The following is a 23007-nucleotide window of genomic DNA, read 5'->3' on the forward strand; positions in this document are numbered from 1 at the left end:
CTAGATTGAAGGAATATGGGCTCCGAGCTAATCGCCACAAATGCGAGTTTTTCTAGAAGCAGATCTCGTATTGTGGCCACGTTATTGATGAAGAGGGGTTACATAAGTCCTCTGAAAAGATTGAGGCCGTAATCAAGGCTCCAGCACCGGAAAATGTGTCACAACTGAGGTCATTCCTCGGGCTGGTGAACTACTACCATAAGTTCTTGCCGAATTTGTCTACCGTACTACACCCACTGAACACCCTACTGCAAACGGGAGTACCATGGAAGTGGAGTGACTAATGTAAACGAGCTTTCCAGAAGAGCAAAGCATTGATCACATCAAAAGAGGTGTTGGCTCATTTCAACCCAGCACTACCAATTCGGTTGGCGTGTGATGCATCACCCTATGGCATTGGAGTGGTGCTGTCGCACAAATTCCCGGATGGCTCGGAGAGGCCAGTAGCCTTTGCGTCTCGGTCACTAACCTCAGTCGAGCGTAACTACGCCCAGATTGACAGGGAGGCCCTCAGCCTAGCGTGGGGAGTGAAAAAGTTCAATCACTATCTGCACAGGCAGAAGTTCACCTTGCTGACTGACCACCAACCACTTGTCTCCATCTTTAATCCAAAGAAGGGCGTTCCGGTGATGACTGCACAACGGCTACAAAGATGGCCCCTTTTTCTAGGGACGCACCAATATGAAATCGAGTATAAGGGCACGAAACAGCATGGAAACGCTGATGGGCTATCACGCCTGCCACTGCCTACTGCGGAGGAAGCACCAGCAGTGGATCCTGTCGAAATATTTCATTCGACTATAATTGAATGCTTGCCAGTAACTAACGCTGATATAGAGAAGGAGACCCGAAATGACCCGACGCTGTCTCGGGTATATGATTTGACGGTGAAGGGATGGCCAGCACATGGCGACTCACTGTTGCCAGCATTCTCATCCAGAAGAGAACAGCTGTCAGTATGCCAGGGGACCTTGATGTGTGGATCCCGAGTGGTAATTCCACCCAAGTTAAGGGAGAGAGTGCTCAATGAGCTTCACAAAGGTCATCTGGGAGGGGTGAAAATGAAAAGCCTTGCTAGGGTTTATGTGTGGTGGCCAGGGATCAATCAGCAAATCGAGGACCTGACAAAGAGCTGCTCAGGATGCCAGAAGGTCCAAAATGCACCACCACATGCCCCTCTACACCCATGGGAGTGGCCCTCCTCTCCATGGCAACGGGTGCATATTGATTTTGCTGGTCCATTCATGGACTCAATGTTTTTAATAGCCATGGATGCGCACTCGAAATGGCCTGAGGTGATCAAAATGTCCTCCACCACCACGGAGAAAACTATTGCAGTCCTACGGACCATTTTTGCCAAGAACGGCTTGCCAGAGCAGATTTGCTCTGATAACGGACCACAGTTTGTGTCCAAAGAGTTTCGAAGATTTATGAAAAGGAATGGGGTAAGGCATTACACATCCACCCCGTATCATCCAGCCACAAATGGATTGGCTGAGAGGTTCGTACAAACCTTTAAAAAAGCAGTAAAGGCCATGTGCGATGACGACATTCCACTGCAGCATAAGGTGGACAATTCCCTGTTAGCCTACAGAAATGCGACACATGCAGTCACCAACCAGGCCCCGGCCATGATGTTCTTTAACCGAAGGTTGAGATCTCGTCTGGATTTGCTCAGACCAAATGTACGAAGAGATGTTGAGAGTAAGCAATTCCAGCACATCAACGAGAAGCCGACAAGGAGCTTCAATGTAGGGCAACCAGTCTTGGCCCGCGACTACCGAACAGAGAAATGGCAACCAGGAACGATATGCACACGGCAGGGGCCATTAATGTACACAGTGGACGTTGGGGAGAACATTGTGAGACGCCATACTGACCAGATCCTAGAGTCACAGGAACGAGTCAACCCCATGCCTCGGCCATACGTACCTGGTGAGGAACCCGACGTACAGGTCGCATCTACCTCAAACAGTAGCATCGGAAGCTGATGAACCAACCGACGACAGGGAGCCAGAATCGCCTCCGCACCAAGAGCAAGACACTCGGGAAAGGCGCTATCCAGAAAGGATCAGGAAGCCTCCCCAAAGACTGAATTTATAAATAGATTATTTTCAGCTAATGTTGCATGTTAAAAGTGTTAATTGTAATTAGTTTGATATTTAATTGTTAAATGAGTGTTATGGTACTGTTAATCTAAAAGGGGAGGAATTGTAATGTATGTACCTTTTTAAGGGGAGAACTACTTTTTACAGCTCCTGTATACTGTAGTACCGGCAGTGACCACACCTGTATAGTGATCTGGAAAGTTAGTTCTAGAGTAACCCTCATTCAGTAAACACCTGTTGATCGTTCCCTGCAGTCTTTTGTCTGATTATTGAAGGACACAACATTAAGATACACGGATCTAACAATAAGTTTCTCATCAAACTTACTGCCTCAGTTAGTCTCTTGGTTCTTTTCAGTCTTGGATGAGAAGTTTGAGGAGGGGATGAAAAAGACACACAGAGAACGTATGAAGGGATTATTATTGGAGAAAATTTGCAGTTCTCATCAAGTGATGACTACTTATTGCTTGTGGAAAATAGTGTTCTTCACTTCATTAAAGATGCTTGGGCTTAGGTAAAATATTGTGCTTTCTGTTTCTTGTCTTCAAAAATAAGGATCAGATGATGGGAGTCCATGGAACAATATTTGCATCCAGACTGAACCAACTATCTAAGCATGTGTCATGATAATTAGAGGGCACAGATGACACAAAATTGCACACACAGCCTCCGCACTATACAGTGTCTCTCAAATTTAACGCGTGTTTGATATATCTCAATAAAATACAGCATAGCAGTTTCCTTGTAACCTTACTTGAATTCTCTGCTTTAAGCTATTTTTATCTTTGGTGGCGTTGACAGTTGCTTTTCCTCAGCATGTTTTGAACTATCATTGAGATGTATCTGTGGTCAGAAAATCTGAGCCTCAGTTTAGAGATTCTCTCTAACTAATTTCCCTACAGATGAGAGCAAAAGCATGAAGAGCTGCATTCTGTGGTCTTCTGATTTTATCTATATTCTGAACATCGTTACTGTAATCAGCAGGGAGATAGGTAACTATGAGGCCTTTTTAAAGTATTGTAAATCTTACTTTATAGTCTCTCCTGTCACGCACATAATCTCCTTCCGTACTGTTCTTCATTTTTCTGCGTGTGTGTGTGTGTTTTCTACCTCACGCCCTCTCCATCCCTTGCTGGTCTTCATTTGTCTTGTTGCTCACTTCCCTTAGTTCAGGGCCTGCACACAGCAGAAGTCTAGTACTACTGTTTTGGATTACTAAAAATTCAGCAGGATATGATGAGCCTTTTGATGAGATTCATTTCATATTTTATTTTTACTTGCACATAGTATTTACATAGCCTTAGGAAGGGATTCATATTAGGTGGTTAAACCTCAGGAACTGACTAAATGGGCACCAGTGTAAACGTGGTTTAACTAGGGTATTGGATTTTGTTTCAGGAATTGTTGATCAATACATACTACTATGAATTAATAGTTCAATACTATCTAGTGAGTTCTGTCCGGCATCTTGAAAAATGGGATATGGTATTGGCGTCTCCAAGTGCAGTATTCGTTCTCAATAGGGGACCTTAATCATATTGAGGATAAACTTTTTTCACAGCGACTGGCGAGGGCCTGGAACTCGCTGCCGATGGAAGTGGTGGAAGCGGAGACACTCCATGTTTTCAAGGGGAGACTGAATAGACACTTGAGGGAAATAAACTTCCAGAGCTACGGGGATAGAGCGGGGGAATGGGACTGACTGGATTGCTCCACAGAGAGCCAGCACGGACTCGATGGGCCAAATGGCCTCCTTCTGTGCCGTAATGACTCTTATGAATGGAGGATACATGGGTATCTATTCCAATTGTTGATTCTTAACAGTTCTTGGGTGCCCTGGTAGATGTCAACTTCAGCCTGGATACAGTCCTTTGGGACTGCAAGGAGAAGGGGTCTTGGTTCTGCTAAACTGCACCTAAACTCTTTAGACTTCGATATGTGCGTTGTGTCTCTGAGGAGAGACTGTGTCCTCTAGATCCAGCATGTGTTGATTTCTCTGTAGCTTGGTTTAGAGATGAATAAATAATCTGATAAATTTCTGCACGTATCAGACACCTGGCTGAGTGAAATAAAGAATGTTTGTCAAACTTATTACTCTCTAAGAGTCTAGTGACTCATTGAGATGTAGGTGTGTACACTTGATTTTAGATGGTGTTTTGTAATAAAACTTGGTGTTCGGTAGTCTTGGAAACAGTTCTAGATTAAAGGATTATTTTGATATAAATAAAAAAACTACGAATGCTGAAAATCTGCAATAAAAAAATGGAAAGTATTAGAAATACTCTTTGGTCCATCAGCATCTGTAAAGAGATGAGACCGTTTAATGTTTTAGGTGTAGACCCTTTATTGGAACTGAAAATGAGAATATAAGGAAAAGGGAAGGGAAGAACAAATAAGTCATGAGTCAGGTATGCTCATGGTCATCGCAATTTTGGCCAGCTCAGATGCTGGGCAAGGTGCACAGGTAAGTTCAGGCTGGGAAGCAAGTGTGGGCTGGCAGCGGCCACAGTATGAGGCGCCACATTAAGCTAAGTTTAAAAGAAAACTTGCCTGCAGGCTGCTTCCATAGCCGCCAATGATTAGAGCCTGAAGAAGTAGTTGATGCTTATGTCAATGCAGGCACCGATTGCACTACAGCAATTTCAGGAGCGGGTTCAGAAATGGGCGCAGGAACCTCATTTCAATATTGAAACAAAGCCTGCACTCATTTCAGGCAGCTGCCACAGCTACCTAAAAAAAACAAATAGGCTCTGATGAATCTTGCATTGACCCAGGCACGCGCACAAATCGGGCGATGGCCTTTCCACTGCAAAATTTGTCATCGTTGTTAAGTCTGTGTGTTATAATGAGAATTACTACACAGACCACGAGTAAACCTTAACAGGTCTTTACTAGTCGAAGGTCAGGGTGGAACTGCCCAATAAATCATTACACAGCACTTGTATACCGGTGTGGTCACTACCGGTATTACAGTATACAGCAGCCAAGATAAAGTAGTGCAACCCTTAAAATAGTTCTCTTAAAGGTGGAACGGTTACATACACTACAATCCTTCCTTTTTAGCTTAACAGTATATATATTCCCCATTAAACATAACATATATACACAACTTCATGTAAAAACAGTTCACAGATTCAGCCTCTGCGGAGGCGCCTCCTGACTCGGCCCGGATAACGCCTCGGTGGTGTAGTAGTTCTCGGTAGTGTAGTAGGTTCTTTTGGCAAGGTCGATTCGGCTTGAATACCAGTGTCGGGTTCATCTGGTTGCAGTATCACTGGATCGGAGGTAGATACTATGGGTATCTCTGCTTCATCATTAGGCGTATAAAGTTGTGGTGTAGGTTGTCCCTTTTCGGATGACTCTATGATCTGGTCAGCATGGCGCCTTTCAGGGGTCTCTGGTTCTCGTTGCTGGGGTGACTCATCTAATGGTCCTTCACTGGACTTAACAGCTTAAACTTTCGTAACTTCAGAACCAGCATTGTTGACTTCTAAAGGCTCGAGTACCTTGGGAAGTTTTTCTGCTTCCAGGCTGATTTGGCTCAGTTCGGAGGGACCACCTGCGTGACCTGGTAGGGGGGATAATAGTTCAGATGAGTCATCATCTTCTGCTTCCTCTCTATTGTCTTCTATTTCCTCCATCACTTCAGCTTTTGCCTCTGCCACCGATTCCCTGAGTGGCTTATTACTGCTGACACTGCTCACAAAAGGGTGCTCTTTCTTCTTAGCTTTCAACTGATCGATGAATTTGACATATTCCCTTTCTTGCTCAGCTTTGATTTGTTTGGCCTCATTGCGCAGACGGTTTGTGTGTTCCTGCTCCATTTTCTCAATCAGCTGCTTCTGCTGTCTTCCCAGATTCTCCAACTCTGTGTCAAAGAACTTTTTCTTTGCATTCATCTCTTGCTCAAAACGGCGAATCATTTGTTCTAATTGCTGTTGTAGTTTGAAATTGAGTTGAGTTCGAGCCCGGTGTTCCTCAGAAATGTGCATGTCTGTAGACTGGACAGACTCCGAATTCTCTGTCAAACTGTTGTTGTTGTTCAGTGGAATTCTGTACTGATACTTTGTTCTCTTCTGAAGCATTTATGCACTCCTTCGTTTTTCCATCATTAGTCTGCAAGTCCATTTTAGACTTGTCTTTTGCGCATGGGCTGGTCTTACCATCATCAGTTCCAGAGTCTGAGCTGATTGACTTCACCGAGTTCTCACTCTCTGCTTTGTCACTGTCACTGCTGCATATGCCCTCATCCAGTACTCTGGACAATCGTTCAGGTTTGACATCTTTTTTCTTTTTCCGGAATCTACCGTCATTGCTTTTAGGGGGTGCCAGTCCATATTTATTTTCCTGATCCACTCCCATCCCAGAAGTGGTGGACCTCCCTCAGGTAGTACATATATGTCCATTCCTTGGTGTTCTTTGCCCTTGTGTACCACCTTGACTTTTATCTTTCCGATGGGGTATACTCTTTGCCCCGTGTATGTCTGCAATACTATCTTCGTATCCCGTAGGGGAATATGTTTGAATAACCTTTTGTAATCTTGCTTATTCATGACCGTCAACGCCGATCCGGTGTCCAATTCCATCTTCATTTGGACTCCTGCTATCTGCAGTGTGACCCAGATAGTTTGTCGGTCAGCTTCCTTACTCACATTGTGAATTCTCAGACTACCCAGTTCCTTGCTGTTGGAGTCTGAATCCGAATTCTGTTCATCCGAACTCTTCTCAGCCACCTTATGTACCTTTCTGCACTTTTCCTGCGGTGACCTTTTGTTGCTGGTCTTCTTTCCTGACCGGCATACTTTAGCTATGTGACCAAGCTTGCCACATTTTCTACATTCCTGGTTTTTAAACCGGCATTGGTTCTGATCGTGTGTTGTCTTCCCACAACAATAACATTTCGTTGTACCCGAAGCCATTTGATCTACGCTGAGTACCGCTGCCTTCAGCTGCATTTCCGCAGTGCCTCTCGCTGTGGCTTCGTGCGATGTTGCAATAGAGACAGCCTTATCAAGTGTAAGATCATTCTCTTCAAGCAGCCGCTTTTGTGTTCCTTCTTTCGACAATCCACACACGAATTTGTCTCTCAGTGCCTCTGTCAGGCTTTCCCCAAACTGGCAGTATTTCGCTAGCTTACGCAGTTCAATTAAATACTCCGCGTTGCTTTCCTCTTTCAGTTGCGTTCTCGCATAAAATTTAAATTGTTCCGCTAACATCAGCGGTGTGGGGTTCAAATGATTTTTCAGGACAGCAACAATTTTAGCGAAAGTCTGATCCGCCGGTTTGGCTGGTGATAGAAGATGCTTCAATAGCCCGTATGTCTTCGCACCCATTGAGTTTAGTAAGGTTAGTGCTTTATCTTCATCTGATATTTTATTTGCCTTACAATATATCTCTATGCGTTCTACATACGTGGCCCAATCTTCAACATCGGGATCGAAATCGTTGATGTTACCACGCTTAGGCATCTTCGCAACCTTCTTGAGAAACAAAAAGAAATTTTTCTTTTTTTTTAAATGGCGGTTTCCCGCGCTTGTCTTCTTCCCCCGCCTACGAAAATGGCGGCTTCCCGCGTTTGCCTTTCTCCCCCGCTGGCTGTAATGGCGATTGCCGTATTGCTGCGTTCGCCCTCCCCAGCGGTTTTCAAATCGTGCCTCCCAGCCCCTCCTGCAGTCCGGTCCTTTCCCCCGGCTGCGGCTGAGTTCTCCGTGGTTTTTTTTGTTTTATTTTCTCCCGTGCCTTAAGCTGACCCGGTCGCTGCGCCTCGCGGCCTCGGTAGCTGCCCGGCCTTTTTCACCGGTCGCGGTCGAGCTCTCTCTCGACGCTGTTGCGTCTCCCAGCCCGCTTGCAGCCCGGTCTTTCGCACCGGCTGCGTTTGCATTCACCGTGGCTCCCGTGCCTTACGCTGCCCCAGTCTCAGCGCCTCTGGCTCCGACTTCTGTCCGGCTCTTTTCCCCGGCCGTGGTCGAGTTCTCCGCCCTTATATCCTCCGTTTTTCCCTCCCCTACTTCACAGTCAACGTGGCCGACTTGCTGATCGGCTTACCCACCACCGTGATAGAAGGGATGATCACTGCCTGTTGCTGATGGAAGGCTTCGTGTCAGAATTCTTCCTGTGCTCTGCAGACCCGAGTCTTCTCTCAGCAGAATGATGAGGGCGGATGCCTCCTCTCGACGCCCGTTAAACTGCCTTGGATGTATCTCTGCCGCAGGGTAAGATCGTACTCGTCGCCACTGTTAAGTCTGTGTGTTATAATGAGAATTACTACACAGACCACGAGTAAACTTTAACAGGTCTTTACTAGTCGAAGGTCAGGGCGGAACTGCCCAATAAATCATTACACAGCACTTATATACCGGTGTGGTCACTACCGGTATTACAGTATACAGCAGCCAAGATAAAGTAGTGCAACCCTTAAAATAGTTCCCTTAAAGGTGGAACGGTTACACTACAATCGTTTCACCTAAAACCGGTGCAATGATGTTGAATTTAGACCCCGGAGTCTCTGGAAAATGTTTATAGACTTGGCACGAAGCCACCCAGTGGTCAGCTTGTGTAATTACAGTGTGCAAAGGTTACAGAGGCAAAACCTCAGAGGCAAAACCTAAAGAGGTAAATGTGGACATAGGAATTTCTAACGGGGGAAAAAGTTGACAAAAATGTGACAACAGGAAATGCATAAATAAGATGTAGGTAGATAATGCCGAGGATAAGTAGCAACATTTGTGCAAAAATCATATTCAATGTAGAAGGTTTGAGTGAATTGGGGCATCTGGCCCAGTTTGTGTCCTAGTGATCACAGATGGCATAAAATGTTTGTATGATGTCAGCCAGCAAAGTTTTGCAGACAGTGTGAGTTTTGCTGCTGATTTAGTGTTTGCATGAGTCTTCTGGCTGCTTTATGGATCATTGGGTTACATTGACAGGAGGGGGATCATTGGGTTACATTGACAGGAGGGGTAATGTGCAGTCAATGGTATAATACAGATTAACTTTATATAAACAGTCAGTCTGCTTCATGTAGAAAGTCTGAGGATACCATGGTGATCAGAAAGTGTAGCAATGTTTTTCCATTCCCATATTCCCCCCCCCCTCCCCCACCACTGAAGTCAGTGACTTACGCTGGGGTAAGTTTCATGCGTGCGGAGAAGCCTAGTTGACTGTACAGAGCTTCACAACAGATCCAGGTTCTGTTCTCACCTGCTATCCACAAATGCACACTTTCCCGCAGCAGTTACTAGATAGTGATCAGGAGCAGAAAACCGGGGTATTGGTTTTTTTCTTTCCTAGTGCAGGGGTGCTTGGGTCAGCTGTAGCCACCTATTGGCATCCTTCATGAGATCAGCTAACCTGGCACAAACCGGAAATCGAACTTGGGATCTTCCTTGGCTTTATAGTTGAAGACCACACCAAGTTGTGAATTTACCCACTGAGCCAGCAGTGAGGTAATTAAGACTGTTTACCAATATTTGCAAAGCAATCTGTAGTGGCAACTTCCTTTTTGATGACTTAAGATTTTTACATCTTAAAACTTGGGACAGACTGTATATAAATAGGAGGGATTGTAATTGTCAAAAACCTAGGGGGATAGGAACAAGAACAACCATTCAATCCAACCATCTCTCTCCATGTTTAGGAGCCTCTCCCTTGGCTTGTATCCTTCTGTGTCTTGTTAAATCAATAATATATATATTTCCTTTTAGAATGCAGTTTATGGACCAGTCATTCTTGTGTGTATTATGGCAGAAGCTATAAACTGGATCAAACCTTTTGAGATAACTACAGCATTTTAACTTTGACTCCTTGAAGGACATTGCCAGCTTTATTTTTCCTACCTCTAGAATTTTCCATTTTTCACAGACATTGCTTTTCAAAAATTCAGTATTCTGAGCGTCAGCCCAAGGTTTGTGTAGAATGTGCTGTTTCCCAGTCTGGAACCTGTCACTATTTTCAAAGAGAAATGTTTGTAGGCTTTTCCAAACCGCTTAGCAAAAGGAAAATGATTGCATTCGGTAAGTGTAGCTTTATTGTTCAGTGAATTGACAATTCAATGCAACAACATTCAGAGCAGTAATTTAATTGTAGTGAATTATCACTTCACAGTCCGTGACCTGAAGGAATATTCCAATAAAATAAATGGAGTGTTGTTTAATTAATGGTGTAATATTTTTCACTGTTGGAAACTTGTTCTTTCCTTCATTGTCATTGGCCCAGAAATTCGGGTCGGGGGCTTCCCACGGGTGCAAGCCCCCGACCTACACTTACATAGCGCGCCGGCAGTTGAGCTCTGGGCCTGCGTAGAATTCCTCTCCGGGGCCTGGCCCAGCTGCCGGCGCGCTGTGCTGGCGTGTCCCAGGGGCGTAGTTAGTGCGATGCGTCCCCTGGGATCATGTGAGCCATGGGCAGCCAATCAGAGGAGGGAAAAGCCCATTCATAAGATTGACAGAAATAAGATTGACAGAAAGACCTGTCAAAACTGAGGGCCCGAAACAGTAGTTAACCTTCAAATAAATTTTTAAAAAAATCATAAGAACATAAGAACATAAGAACTAGGAGCAGGAGTAGGCCAATCAGCCCCTCGAGCCTGCTCCACCATTCAATGAGATCATGGCTGATCTCCTAACCTCAAATCTTCTGTCACTCTCCATCCCACCCGAACCCATGTGATCTCCCGGGAGAGGCGAAAAACCAGATAAAAAACCCAATGGCCAATTTGGGAGAAAAAATCTGGGAAATTCCTCTCCGACCCATCTAGGCGATCGAAACTCTTCCAGGAGATCACTCTGTCCCTATATTTTCTACAGTACTTACCTTCTGTAAAGGCGACCTCCACCCCAGCCAGGAACAGGAATAAAACCATCTCCTGAAATCTAACACAGAATTCGAACACAAGAAGTAGGAGCAGAACCAGGCTGCACGGCCCCTGGGCCCGCTCCACTACCCACAGGGCCATGACCATTCCGAACCTAGACTCATGTCCAATTTCCTGCCCGCTCACCGTAACCCTTAATTCCCTTTACTTCTAGGAAACTATCTATTTCTGTTTTAAATTTATTTAATGATGTAGCTTCCACAGCTTTCTGGGGCAGCAAATTCCACAAACCTACCACCCTCTTGAGTGAAGAAGTTTCTCCTCATCTCAGTTTTGAAAGAGCAGCCCCTTATTCTAAGATTATGCCCCCTAGTTCTAGTTTCACCCATCATTGGGAACATCCTCACCGCATCCACCCGATCAAGCCCCTTCACAATCTTTTATATGTTTCAATAAGATCGCCTCTCATTCTTCTGAACTCCAATGAGTAGAGTCCCAATCTACTCGACCTCTCCTCATATGACCACCCCCTCATCCCCGGGATTAACCGAGTGAACCTTCTTTGTACTGACTCGAGAGCAAGTATGTCTTTTTTTAAGTATGGACACCAAAACTGTATGCAGTGTTCCAGGTGCGGTCTCACCAATACCTTGTATAACTGCAGCAACACCTCCCTGTTTTTATATTCTATCCCCCTAGCAATAAAAGCCAACAGTCCATTGGCCTTCTTGATCACTTGCTGCACCTGCATTCTAACTTTTTGAGTTTCGTGCACCAGGACCCCCAGATCCCTTTGTACTACAGTACTTTCCAGTTTCTTGCCATTAAGATAATAACTTGCTCTCTGATTTTTCCTGCCAAAGTGCATAACCTCACACTTTCCAGTATTGTATTCCATCTGCCAAATCTCTGCCCACTTACTTAGCCTGTCTATGTCACTTTGCAGGTTTTTTATGTCCTCCTCACTCACTACTTTCCCTCCCATCTTTGTATCATCTGCAAACTTTGATTTGTTACACTCGGTCCCCTCCTCCAAATCGTTAATATAGATTGTAAAGAGTTGGGGACCCAGCACTGACCCCTGCGGAACACCACTAGTTACTGATTGCCAGTCTGAGAATGAACCATTTATCCCAACTCTCTGCCTTCTGTTAGATAGCCAATCCTCTATCCATGCCAGAATATTACCCCCAATCCCGTGATTTTTTATCTTGAGCAATAATCTTTTGTGTGGCACCTTGTCAAATGCCTTTTGGAAATCTAAATACACTACGTCCACTGGTTCTCCTTTATCCACCCTGTACGTTACTTCCTCAAAGAACTCAAGCAAATTTGTCAAACATGACTTCCACTTCATGAAACCATGCTGAGTTTGTCCTATTAAATTATGTTTATCCAAATGTCCCATTACTGTTTCCTTAATAATGGACTCTAACATTTTACCAACCACAGATGTTAAGCTAACAGGTCTATAGTTTCCAGCCTTCTGCCTACTACCATTTTTAAATAAGGGTGTTACATTAGCAGTTTTCCAATCTGCCGGTACCTTTGCTGAGTCCAGGGAGTTTTGGAAAATTATTACCAATGCATCCACAATCCCTACCGCCACTTCCCTCAAGACCCTAGGATGTAAGCCATCAGGTCCAGGGGATTTATCCGGCTTAAGTCCCATTATTTTACCAAGTACCACTTCCTTAGTGATTTTAATCGTATTTAGCTCCTCTCCCCCGAGAGCCCCCTGTTTGTCCAGTGTTGGGATATTCTTAGTGTCCTCTACTGTAAAGACTGATACAAAATATTTGTTCAGCGTTTTTGCCATCTCCATGTTTCCCACCATTAATTTCCCGGTCTCATCCTCTAAGGGACCAACATTTACTTTAGCCACCCTTTTTCTTTTTATATAACTATAGAAACTTTTGCTATCTGTTTTTATATTTTTTGCTAATTTACTTTCATAATCTATCTTCCCTTTCTTAATCAATCTTTTAGTTATTTTTTGCTGTCTTTTAAAGACTTCCCAATCTTCCATCCTCCCACTAGATTTGGCTACCTTATATGCCCTTGTTTTTAGTCGGATACTATTCTTGATTACTTTACTTAGCCACAGATGGCTATCTTTTCTTTTACACCCTTTTTTCCTCAGTGGAATATATATTTTTTGGAAGTTGTAAAATAACTCCTTAAATGTACACCACTGATCATGTACCGTCTTACCCTTTAATCTATTTTCCCAGTCCACTCTAATCAATTCCGCTCTCATACCTTCATAGTCTCCTTTATTCAAGCTCAGCACGCTTGTTTGAGATCCAACCTTCTCACCCTCTACTTGAATATGGAATTCAACCATGTTATGGTCACTCATTCCAAGGGGATCCTTTACTAGGACATTTTTAATTAATCCTGTCTCGTTACACAGGACCAAATCTAAGGTTGCTTGCCCCCTGGTCGGTTCAGTTACATACTGCTCAAGAAACCCATCCCTAATACACTCAATGAACTCATCCTCAAGGCTGCTCTGCCCAATTTGATTTGTCCAGTTAATATGATAGTTAAAATCCCCCATAATTATAGCTGTTCCCTTATTACAAGCCTCAACTATTTCCTGATTAATACTCCGTCCAACAGAGTTGCAACTGTTCGGAGGCCTAAAGACTATGCCCACTAGTGTTTTTTTCCCCTTATTATTCCTTATCTCCACCCAAACTGTTTCACTATCCTGCTCCTTTGACCCAATATCATTTCTCTGTATTATAGTGATTCCTTCCTTTATTAACATAACCACCCCACCTCCCCTCCCTTCCTGCCTGTCCTTCCTGATTGTTAAATAACCTGGTATGTTTAATTCCCAGTCATGGTCACCCTGCAGCCATGTTTCTGTAATGGCCACAAGATCATACCCATATGTAGTTATTTGTGCCATTAACTCATTCATTTTGTTACGAATGCTACGTGCATTCAGATAAAGAACTTTCAAATATGTTTTGTGACACTTAGTTCCTGTTTTTCCCCTTTTACTACTTTACCTTTTACTCCATAACTTCTGTCCCTTCCTGACACGTTCTGTTTTTTAATTTCCCCACTGCTACCTAAGTCTATGACCTTCTCCGTTGTCATTTCTGTTATTTGCTCTCTAGAAACCTTCCCCCCCCACTAATTAGTTTAAAGCCCTCTCTACAGCCCTAGTTGTATGATTCGCCAGGACTCTAGTCCCAGCACTGGCCAAGTGGAGTCCGTCCCAACGGAACAGCTCCCTCCTGTCCCAGTACTGGTGCCAGTGTCCCAAGAAGCAAAACCCATTTCTCCCACACCAGTCTTTGAGCCACGCATTTAACTCTTTAATTTTATTTATCCTAGCCAAATTTGCTCGTGGCTCAGGTAAAACCCAGAGATTATTACCCTTGAGGTTCTGTTTTTTAATTTGACCCCTAGCTGCTCATACTCCTTTAACAGAACCTTCTTCCTTGTCCCATCTACGTCGTTTGTACCAACATGGACCACATCAACTGGATCCTCCCCCTCCCACTCCAAGTTTCTTTCCAGCCCAGAAGAGATGTCCTTAACCCTGGCACCGGGCAGGCAACACAGCCTTCGGGACTCCTGCTCTTGACTGCAGAGAACCTTATCTATCCCCCTAATACTATCCCCTACCACTACAACATTTCTTTTTACTCCCTCCACATGAATGGCCCCCTGCACCATGGTGCTGTGGCCAGGTTGCTCATCCTCCCTGCAGTCCCCACTCCTGCCCTCACAGGGAGTAAGAACCTCAATCCTGCTTGACAAGAGCAAGGGCTGCGGCTCCTTCAACACTACATCCTGGATCCCTGTACCTTCCTCACTCGTAGTCACACCGTCCTGTCCCTGACCACGGACTACATCTGCAGTAATTAATTTCATAGGTGTGACCACCTCCTGAAACATGGAGTCCAGGAACTTCTCCCCCTCCCTGATGTGTCGCAGCGTCTGAAGCTCAGTCTCAAACTCTTTAACATGGAGCTTGAGTTCCTCTAGCAGCAAACACTTATCGCAAATGTAATCACCGTGAGCCTCAATGGGGTCCACCAGCTCCCACATTTCGCAACAGTGACACATCACCTGTTCACCCATATCTGTGTAATTAATTAAATTTCTTATTATTAGTTATGAAGACCCTCTGCCCTGATATAGATAACATTACACCACTATTTAATAAGACTTACCAACTTAAAGGTATAGAAGAGAAGGAAGAGAACCTACCAACCAGCTGATCACCAACCTCCCTCGTGGAAGCTGTCTGGTTGAATTGTCTCACTGCTCCAGGTCCGCAGTGTTGGATTAGCCTGAGAGAGGGAAGCAAAACAGAGCAACAAGCATCCCCTCACCTCCCACTTGCCCGAAAGCCCGCCCCTTTTTATACCCGGATTCTACTTTTTAAATAAACTATAAATTACATTAAATAACTATTTTAAACAATTTAAATTCTTGAAAAAATTAATTTTATAAAAAAACGGGGCTAAAAATAAACTTACCTTTTAAAGTATTTAAAAATAACAAACCTGTGGGAAAAAATGTTTTAATTTTAATTAATTGACCACTTACCTTTTAAAATGCAGTCCTTACGCCTGGTTTTTACATTTCTAAAATCTAAGGACTTACCCTCACGGAAAAACCTGTATAAAAAAAAAAAAAAAAAAAAAAAAAACGTAAGTTCAAAGCGCACGCGCAGACTCCCGCGCGCACGCGTTCGACCTCTGAACCCCTTCATTCAGAGGATCGGAAGTGCCGGTTTCCCGCGCATGCGTAGTGCATGCAAGGAACCGGCACTTCCATTGGGTCCACGCGTGAGTACCCTGTGCGTACTCACGTGTTGGGACCTGAATTTCTGGGCCATTTTGTATTGTTCATTCATAACACTAACAGCAAATATATTAGCTATATACACTTTTTGTCCTTAAAATTCCTTTGCACAGTTTACAATTCAGAGCTTTTCATAGAAGTAAAATGGAATATGGAGATATTTATGAAAATAACATTTGCTTTGAAATCGTGCTGTACAATATTAACAATGAAAGCGTTAACTATGTTAATGTGATAACCAAGTAAAAATAAATCAATTAGTTGCACTCAAAAATGGGGTGGTCTCGGACCCAAAATAGAATGGTGGCGAGTCGCGCTGATTTACCGCTGCATTGACGTTCGCTTTGACTTTTAGAAAGACCTGGCAGTCAGAGCTCGCCTGAAAGAGGCGGCAACCGCATGCATAAAGGCGAATAGGGTTGCGTGACATTTAGTTTCCAATGCCATTTTTGTCTGTGCCTGCCTGATTACTGCCAGTTCCTGCTCCTGCCCACCAACCTTGGGTGGTGCAAGTCAGGAGGTGACCATTGGAGCGACAGGTAAAGGGACCCTCGGCCACTGCCAGGTAACACTGCGTGGACATTTTGGAAACATTTTCCTGGCAGTCGCTTGTGGGTTTTGCATCAGCTCCGAAAATCATATGCAGTTTGTGCTGTAGGTTCTGCAGTCATGCTACCTGCTGCTCTGCAGTGGTGCTTCCTCCTGTTCCTGTTGCTAAATACATTTCCCCTTTAAGCTATTGCACCTGCAGGGATTTGGCAAGTGGCCACACCATCTGATTTCCTGCCTCTAAATCCGTGAACTGCTTTTAGGGGCGTGCGTTTCGTGCTGACAGCTCACCGGCTACATTATTTTGAGGGCTAACCACAAAATTCAATTGGGTCCCATGCTGACTCCTCCAGTGGACCACTGGGTAGGCCCCGGTCACCAAACACATGTTTACCAGGCACACACACAAATCACCCCACAGTAATACCTTTGTTAAAATAGCAGACGGAGAAATTTCAGAAGCATGCGTTCATTACTAATATTCCACAATATGACTTCAAGGCAGTTGCGTTCAGTGGTTCTTGCAAGGTATATAGGTGCAGCAAAAATGCATCTATGAAAAGGGAGTGAGAACTCTTGTGTCTCACACATCCATGAATCATGTTGTTCCAGTTTCCTTGTATGAAAAGCTCTGCACTGTCCATTTATGCAAAGCAGTTTAAGGATTAAAATGTGTGTGACTCTTCTATCAGCTCTTTGTGTTATATAAGAACTATAAATGATGAGTACTGCCATCAAGGGGAGAAATTTCTCTGAACCATTAATAGCACGGTCGCTGATACGTCAAAGTGTCAAAAATCTAAAGACCGAGAAATAAAGCCTGTCATTTCACGCGGACTTTTCTGACCTCTATTAACCTAGCCTCTCCCAAGAATAATATTCAGTGGTTTACAAGCAGTTGCCAATTTATAGAAATTTCCTTCAACAGTTACCCTGTTATTGATGTCCGATTTGCCTATTTAAATTACTTTCTCACAGGGAATGCCTGAGCAGTGTAAAGTGGCAGACAAAGGTTTAATACAACTCTATCTCAGCAGTGAAACATCTCAACATGTTCTAGACCTTAGACTATCCGTTAATAACACCATGGAACATTAGCTAATACTTAAAACTGTAGGCCCGCATTTGGTGTGCACCTGTAATGGGCATTATTACAGCACCAATATTTTAAAATGGTTTTTCCACATTTATGAATACATAAGTTAAAAATGGACAGTTTTTCTTCTTTCAAACTTTTAATTGAAATTGTAATGTAGGAAAGTGACATTAAATTAATTGTTTTGTTCTTGAGCTGCTTTCTAATTTGTGGAAGTGAAACATGTGTGTTGTGCTCTGAAGAGTGTTCCCCCCCACCCCCCCACACACACACCCCCCCCTCCCTAGTCACTGACTCGCACTGGCGTATAATTCCCTGGTTGATGGGTGTCCTTGGTCACCTCCCCCAATTTCTACCATCCTTTCCTGAAGGTGCTGCCTCCTGCTTGGCTGCGCTCATTCACGTCATCATCCAGTGTTCATAGATGCACACTTGTAGCAGAGGCCACTGGATAGTTAGAAGCTTGACTGATTTTCCCTTCCTAGCTCAAGACCTCTGAAGCCAACATTAACACTCTAATCAGTTAACTTGGGGAGAGCTGGAGCCAAGCCTAGCACCTTCCTAGTTTGTGCACTCCGTACCACATCTCAAGATTCAGTTGTTAGTTGATGGGGAAGGTGGGGGGGGGGGGGGGGGGAAGAGACCATTTTGTTTTTATATTGGAAGGATGAAGGGCAATGAGAATGTGAGAAAAGATTAGCAAGTAACGTAAAAGGGAACTCAAATACCTTTTCTAAACATATAAAAGTTAAAAGAATAGTTAAAGGAAAAGTGGGGCCGATTCGGGACAAAAAAGGAAACCACCTTGTGGAGGCAGAGGGCATGACTGAGGTACTGGATGAGTACTTTGCATCTGTCTTCACAAAAGAAGAGGATGAAGTTAATATCTGAATAGAGGAGGGGGAGTAGAGATATTGGATAGGATAGAAAGTAGGTGCTAAACAGGTTGGCATTACTCAAAGTTAACAAGTCACCCGTTCCGGATGGGATGCATTTTAGGTTGCTGAGGGAAGCTTGGATGGAAATAGCAGAAGCCCTGACCACAATCTTTCAATTCTCCTTGGGTGTTGGAGTGGTGCCAGAGGACTGGAGGATTGCAAATGTTACACCTCTGTTTTTTAAAAAAAAAGTGGAGAGGGATAAACCTGGTAACTACAGGCCAATCGGTTTAATATCAGTTGTGGGAAAACTACTACAGACCATTGTCAAGGACAACATTAATTCTCACTTGGAGTAGCATGGGTTAATAAGGGACAGTCAGCACTGATTTTGTTCAAGGTCAGTAACCAGAAGTCATAGATTTAAAAGAAGTGACAAAAGAACTTGAGGGAAAATTAGGAGAAATTTCTTCACACCGAGAGAGGGTTGTTAAGATCCGGAAAGCACTCCAGGAAGGGTGGTGGAATCAGATTCCATGGGAACTTTAAAAAGGCAATTGGACATGTACTTGAAGAGGTCTAATTTGCAGGGTTATGGGGATACAGCTGGGGTGTGAGACTAAACCGAACAGCTCTTTCAAAGAGCCAGCACATGCGTGATGGGCTGAATGGCTTCCTTCTGTGCTGTAAGATTTTATGATTCTATGATGATGCTCCATAATCAAAATACATTCCATACTTCCAGATGCAGCTAGAAGGGAGTTGCTTTTACAGTTGTAGCATTTTGTAGTACTGTACTGTGGATGGTGGCTGCAAAGTCACTGTTCAAAAAGATGCATTTCATCCAATCTACTGAGAATAAATTCAGGAAAAATGTCAGGAAAGGGGATTAACTCAAGAGACCTGAACTTTCAGAGAGGATGGGAACAGAGGTTGAGAGTGAAAGAGGGAACGGTAAGGCAGAAAATGGGGAACAGCAAGGATGAAAAGTAGTGAAGAAATGGATGCAGCGTGGAGATAGAGTAAGGTGGAGAGAAGAATATAGGGCTGTAAAAGATAGGAGTGGATTAAAAATAAACAGTGGAAGAGTTAGACCTGATAACTTTTATCCACGAACAATGCCATGGAAGAGCAATTTGTGTTCTTAAAATCTGTAAAACCTAATCTATCATGTCCATGGGGATTCATAGATCATAGCCAGTATCCAGCTGCTAAGACTTTATATTTGTTCTTTCCCAGATATCCCCAAATGGCTTCCAAAAATGCAATAAATATTTATAAAGAGACCTCTGCAGTAAGTTGACTGTGCTGGAGGGGCAGTTGCCTTGAATACTGTGCAGTTTGAAGTAGTTGGGTTTGTATGAATTGTTTATTAGTTCCTTAACACTGATATTGAAACAGCCCCAAGGATTAGTTCTGGCAGGAGTATCTCATTTTATTCTTAGTGTTCAATCAGGACAATCACCTTCTGCTTAAGAGGTGGGATGGTATTAGATAATGAAGATAATGAAGCAGTCCATGCCCGCATGCAACAAGACCTGGATGACATTCAGGCTTGGGATAATAAGTGTCAGGTAACATTCGCTCCACAGAAGAGCCAGGCAATGACTACATCAACATGTGAGAGTCTAACCACCGCCCCATGACATTCAACAGCATTACCATTGCCGAATCCCCCGCCATCAATATCCTGGGGGTCACTATTGACCAGAAACTTAACTGGACCAGCCACATAAATAATGTGACAACAAGAGCAAGTCAGAGGCTAGGGATTCTGTGGCAAGTGTCTCACCTCCTGACTCCCTAAAGCCTTTCCACCATCTACAAGGCACAAGTAAGGAGTGTGATGGAATACTCTCCACTTGCCTGGATGAGTGCAGCTCCAACAACACTCAGGAAGCTTGACACCAGCCAGGACAAAGCAGCCCGCTTGATTGGCACTCCTTCCACCACCGGCGTACCGTGGCTGCAGTGTGTACCATATGCAAGATGCACTGCAGCAACTCGCCAAGGCTTCTTCGGCAGCACCTCCCAAACCCACGACCTCTTCCACCTAGAAGGACAAGGGCAGCAGACGCATGGGAACACCACCACCTCCAAGTTCCCCTCCATCCTGACTTAGAAGTACATCATCGCTTGGTCAAAATCCTGGAACTCCCTACCTAACAGCACTGTTCACTACATGGACTGCAGTGGTTCAAGAAGGCGGCTCACCACCACCTTCTTAAGGGCAATTAGGGATGGGCAGGAAATGCTGGCCTTGCTAACGACGCCCACATCCCATAAACAAATTTAAATAAAGATGGAATATAATGTGGAGAAATGTGAAGTTATCCACTTTGGTAGGAAAAATAGAAAAGCAGAATATTTTTTAAATGGTGAGAGATTGGGAAATGTTGGTATTGAGAGAGACTTGGGTGTCCTTGTACACAAATCACTGAAAGTTAACATACAGATAGAGCAAGCAGTTAGGAAAGCAAATGTTATGGTATGCTAGCACTTATTACAAAAAGAGTTAAGTATAAACGTAAAGACCTTTTACTGCAATTATATCGGGCCTTGGTGAGACCACACCCTGGAGTATTGTGTACAGTTTTGGTCTCTTTACTTAAGGAAGGATATACTTGCTTTAGAGGGAGTGCAATGAGGGTTCATCAGACTGATTCCTGGGATGGGGGGATTGTCCTATAAGGAGAGATTGAAGAGACTAAGCCTGTATTCCCTAGAATTTAGAAGCATGAGAGGTGTTGTCATTGAAGGGGCTTGACCAGGTAGATACTGGGAGGATGTTTCCTCGAACTAGGGGTCACAGTTTGAGTAAGGGGCCGGCTATGCAGGACTGAGATGAGGAAATTTTTTCACTCAAAGAGCTGTGCATCTTTGGAATTCTCTACTCCAGAGGGCTGCAGATGGTCAGTCGTTGAGTATATTCAAGACTGAGATCGATAGATTTTTGGATATTCAGGGAATCCAGGGATATGGGGATAGTGCAGGAAGGTGGAATTGAGGCAGAAGATCAGTCATGATCTTATTGAATGGCGGAGCAGGCCCGAAGGGCCAAATGGCCTACTCCAGCTCCTATTTCTTATGTTCTATCTATTGTTCCTGCTGTACCAGACTTGAAAGTAATTGAAATCAGAAGCAGTTCAAAGTACAGAAAATGTTCCTAGACAATTAATGGTGTGAAATAAGTTGCACAACATAACATTCTTGCTTGTTTGGGAACTGGGTGGTGCAGTGGCTTGGCATACTGATCCAAATTCAGCCCAAATTGATGGAATGAAATTCCTGTCTATTGCCACTCCTGCCTTGAAATTTGGCTTGTCAAATATTAGCGTATGAGCACTTAACACATTTGTATGAAATTCCATTGCTATCATAACAGGCACTAACTTGATTTCATGAACGATCTCCTGCCACTGTTAAAATAGCAGGCAGAGGAATTCTGTCATTAAACACGCTTGTATGCTAATATTTAAAGAACCCAGTTTCAAGGAATAAGGGTCCTATGTAAAATGAGTTGGAATGGTCTCAATCAGTTGAGAGTTGCTTTGGACACATGACAATTATTTAGCAGCAGGCACATGGCAACACCATCACCCGCAAGTTCCCCTCCAAGTTACACACCATCCAGACTTGGAAATATTTTGCCGTTCCTTCATCGTCGCTGGGTCAAAATCCTCGAACTCGCTCCGTATCCGCACTATGGGAGTACCTTCACCACATGGACTGCAGCAGTTCAAGAAGGTGGCTCACCACCACCTTCTCGAGGGCAATTAGGGATGGGCAATAAATGCTGGCTTTGCCAGCGACGTCCACATCCCAGGAACGAATAAAAAAAAAAAACTAGATTGGCAGTCTCCCTCAGAGGGACCATAAAGTGGCTGCTGTGAGAAATGGGAAATTTCATGCTGTGCAGGGAGTGCTCTTCTAGGGTTTGGATTGAGAAACATTGTTGGGGCACAGTAGACGGATCTTTGATGAATATTTAAGCATGCTGAGAGCCCCTGATCCTGACATATGACACCCAAAATGAGACGGCCTTCCAGAAGGCTTTGACAGCGACGACCATGTGCCGAGAATTCATTTTAAAAAGAAGAAAAAGTCAAAGAAAGTTGATTACACTTGAGATTTTTTTCATGATACTGTTCACATGCATGCCGATGTTACATCAGCTGGCTAGAAAATAAGTTTGTGATCGTATCACACCCCATGGTGCCTTAATCACTGAGACATAAATATTACTTTGTGGATAAAATAATTTAAAGTTGCTGTACTATGCTTGGGATGAGTTAAAAATTTTACTTTTTAAAAGCAACATTTTAGCTTTAATGTTATCTAATTAGTCACATGTTCCTGCAGTATATTTACCTATTTGTGGTAATCACAACAGGCCTCAACCTTTTCCTTAATAGAGGGTTGCGAATATAATGCCTAACATTTTAATTAGAAGACTGACCTACTAACCAAGAGATTTTTTTTTTACTTAATGCAAATATATTTATTTTTAATCAGGTTTCAAAACCAAGCGGCAAAGTTCATAACTTTGGAAAGAGGGAACAGTCGATCAAGAGGAACCCAAATGCACCGGTAGTGGTGAGAGGATGGCTTTACAAACAGGTACAGCATCCTGCACTCTTATCCTGATAACTGGTTCTTCAACAACAAATGACACAGAATGCAAAGTGACAGACATAAATAGTGATCAAGTTATTAAGAAACCGAGAT

The 23007-nt window shown here is 43.7% G+C and overlaps 1 protein-coding gene across 11 annotated transcripts in view; it reads left to right on the forward strand.

Annotated features, from left to right (window-relative positions):
- The window catches only part of plekha7b (pleckstrin homology domain containing A7b), a 652966-nt gene that overhangs the window by 457418 nt on the left and 172541 nt on the right, over window positions 1-23007 (forward strand). For 10 of the 11 annotated variants that reach the window (XM_086007862.1, XM_086007863.1, XM_086007864.1 and 7 more), the window contains one exon: window positions 22795-22899. In XM_086007862.1, coding sequence (XP_085863988.1) covers window positions 22795-22899 — 105 coding nt within the window. Of the gene's footprint in view, window positions 1-3024; window positions 3101-22794; window positions 22900-23007 lie in introns of those variants that run through there. The other variant, XM_086007872.1, reaches the window with a different exon arrangement.

The sequence above is a fragment of the Somniosus microcephalus genome, chromosome 15 (assembly GCF_052327205.1).
Source record: "Somniosus microcephalus isolate GS21.2 chromosome 15, FLI_Smic_1.0, whole genome shotgun sequence".
NCBI lineage: Eukaryota > Metazoa > Chordata > Chondrichthyes > Squaliformes > Somniosidae > Somniosus > Somniosus microcephalus.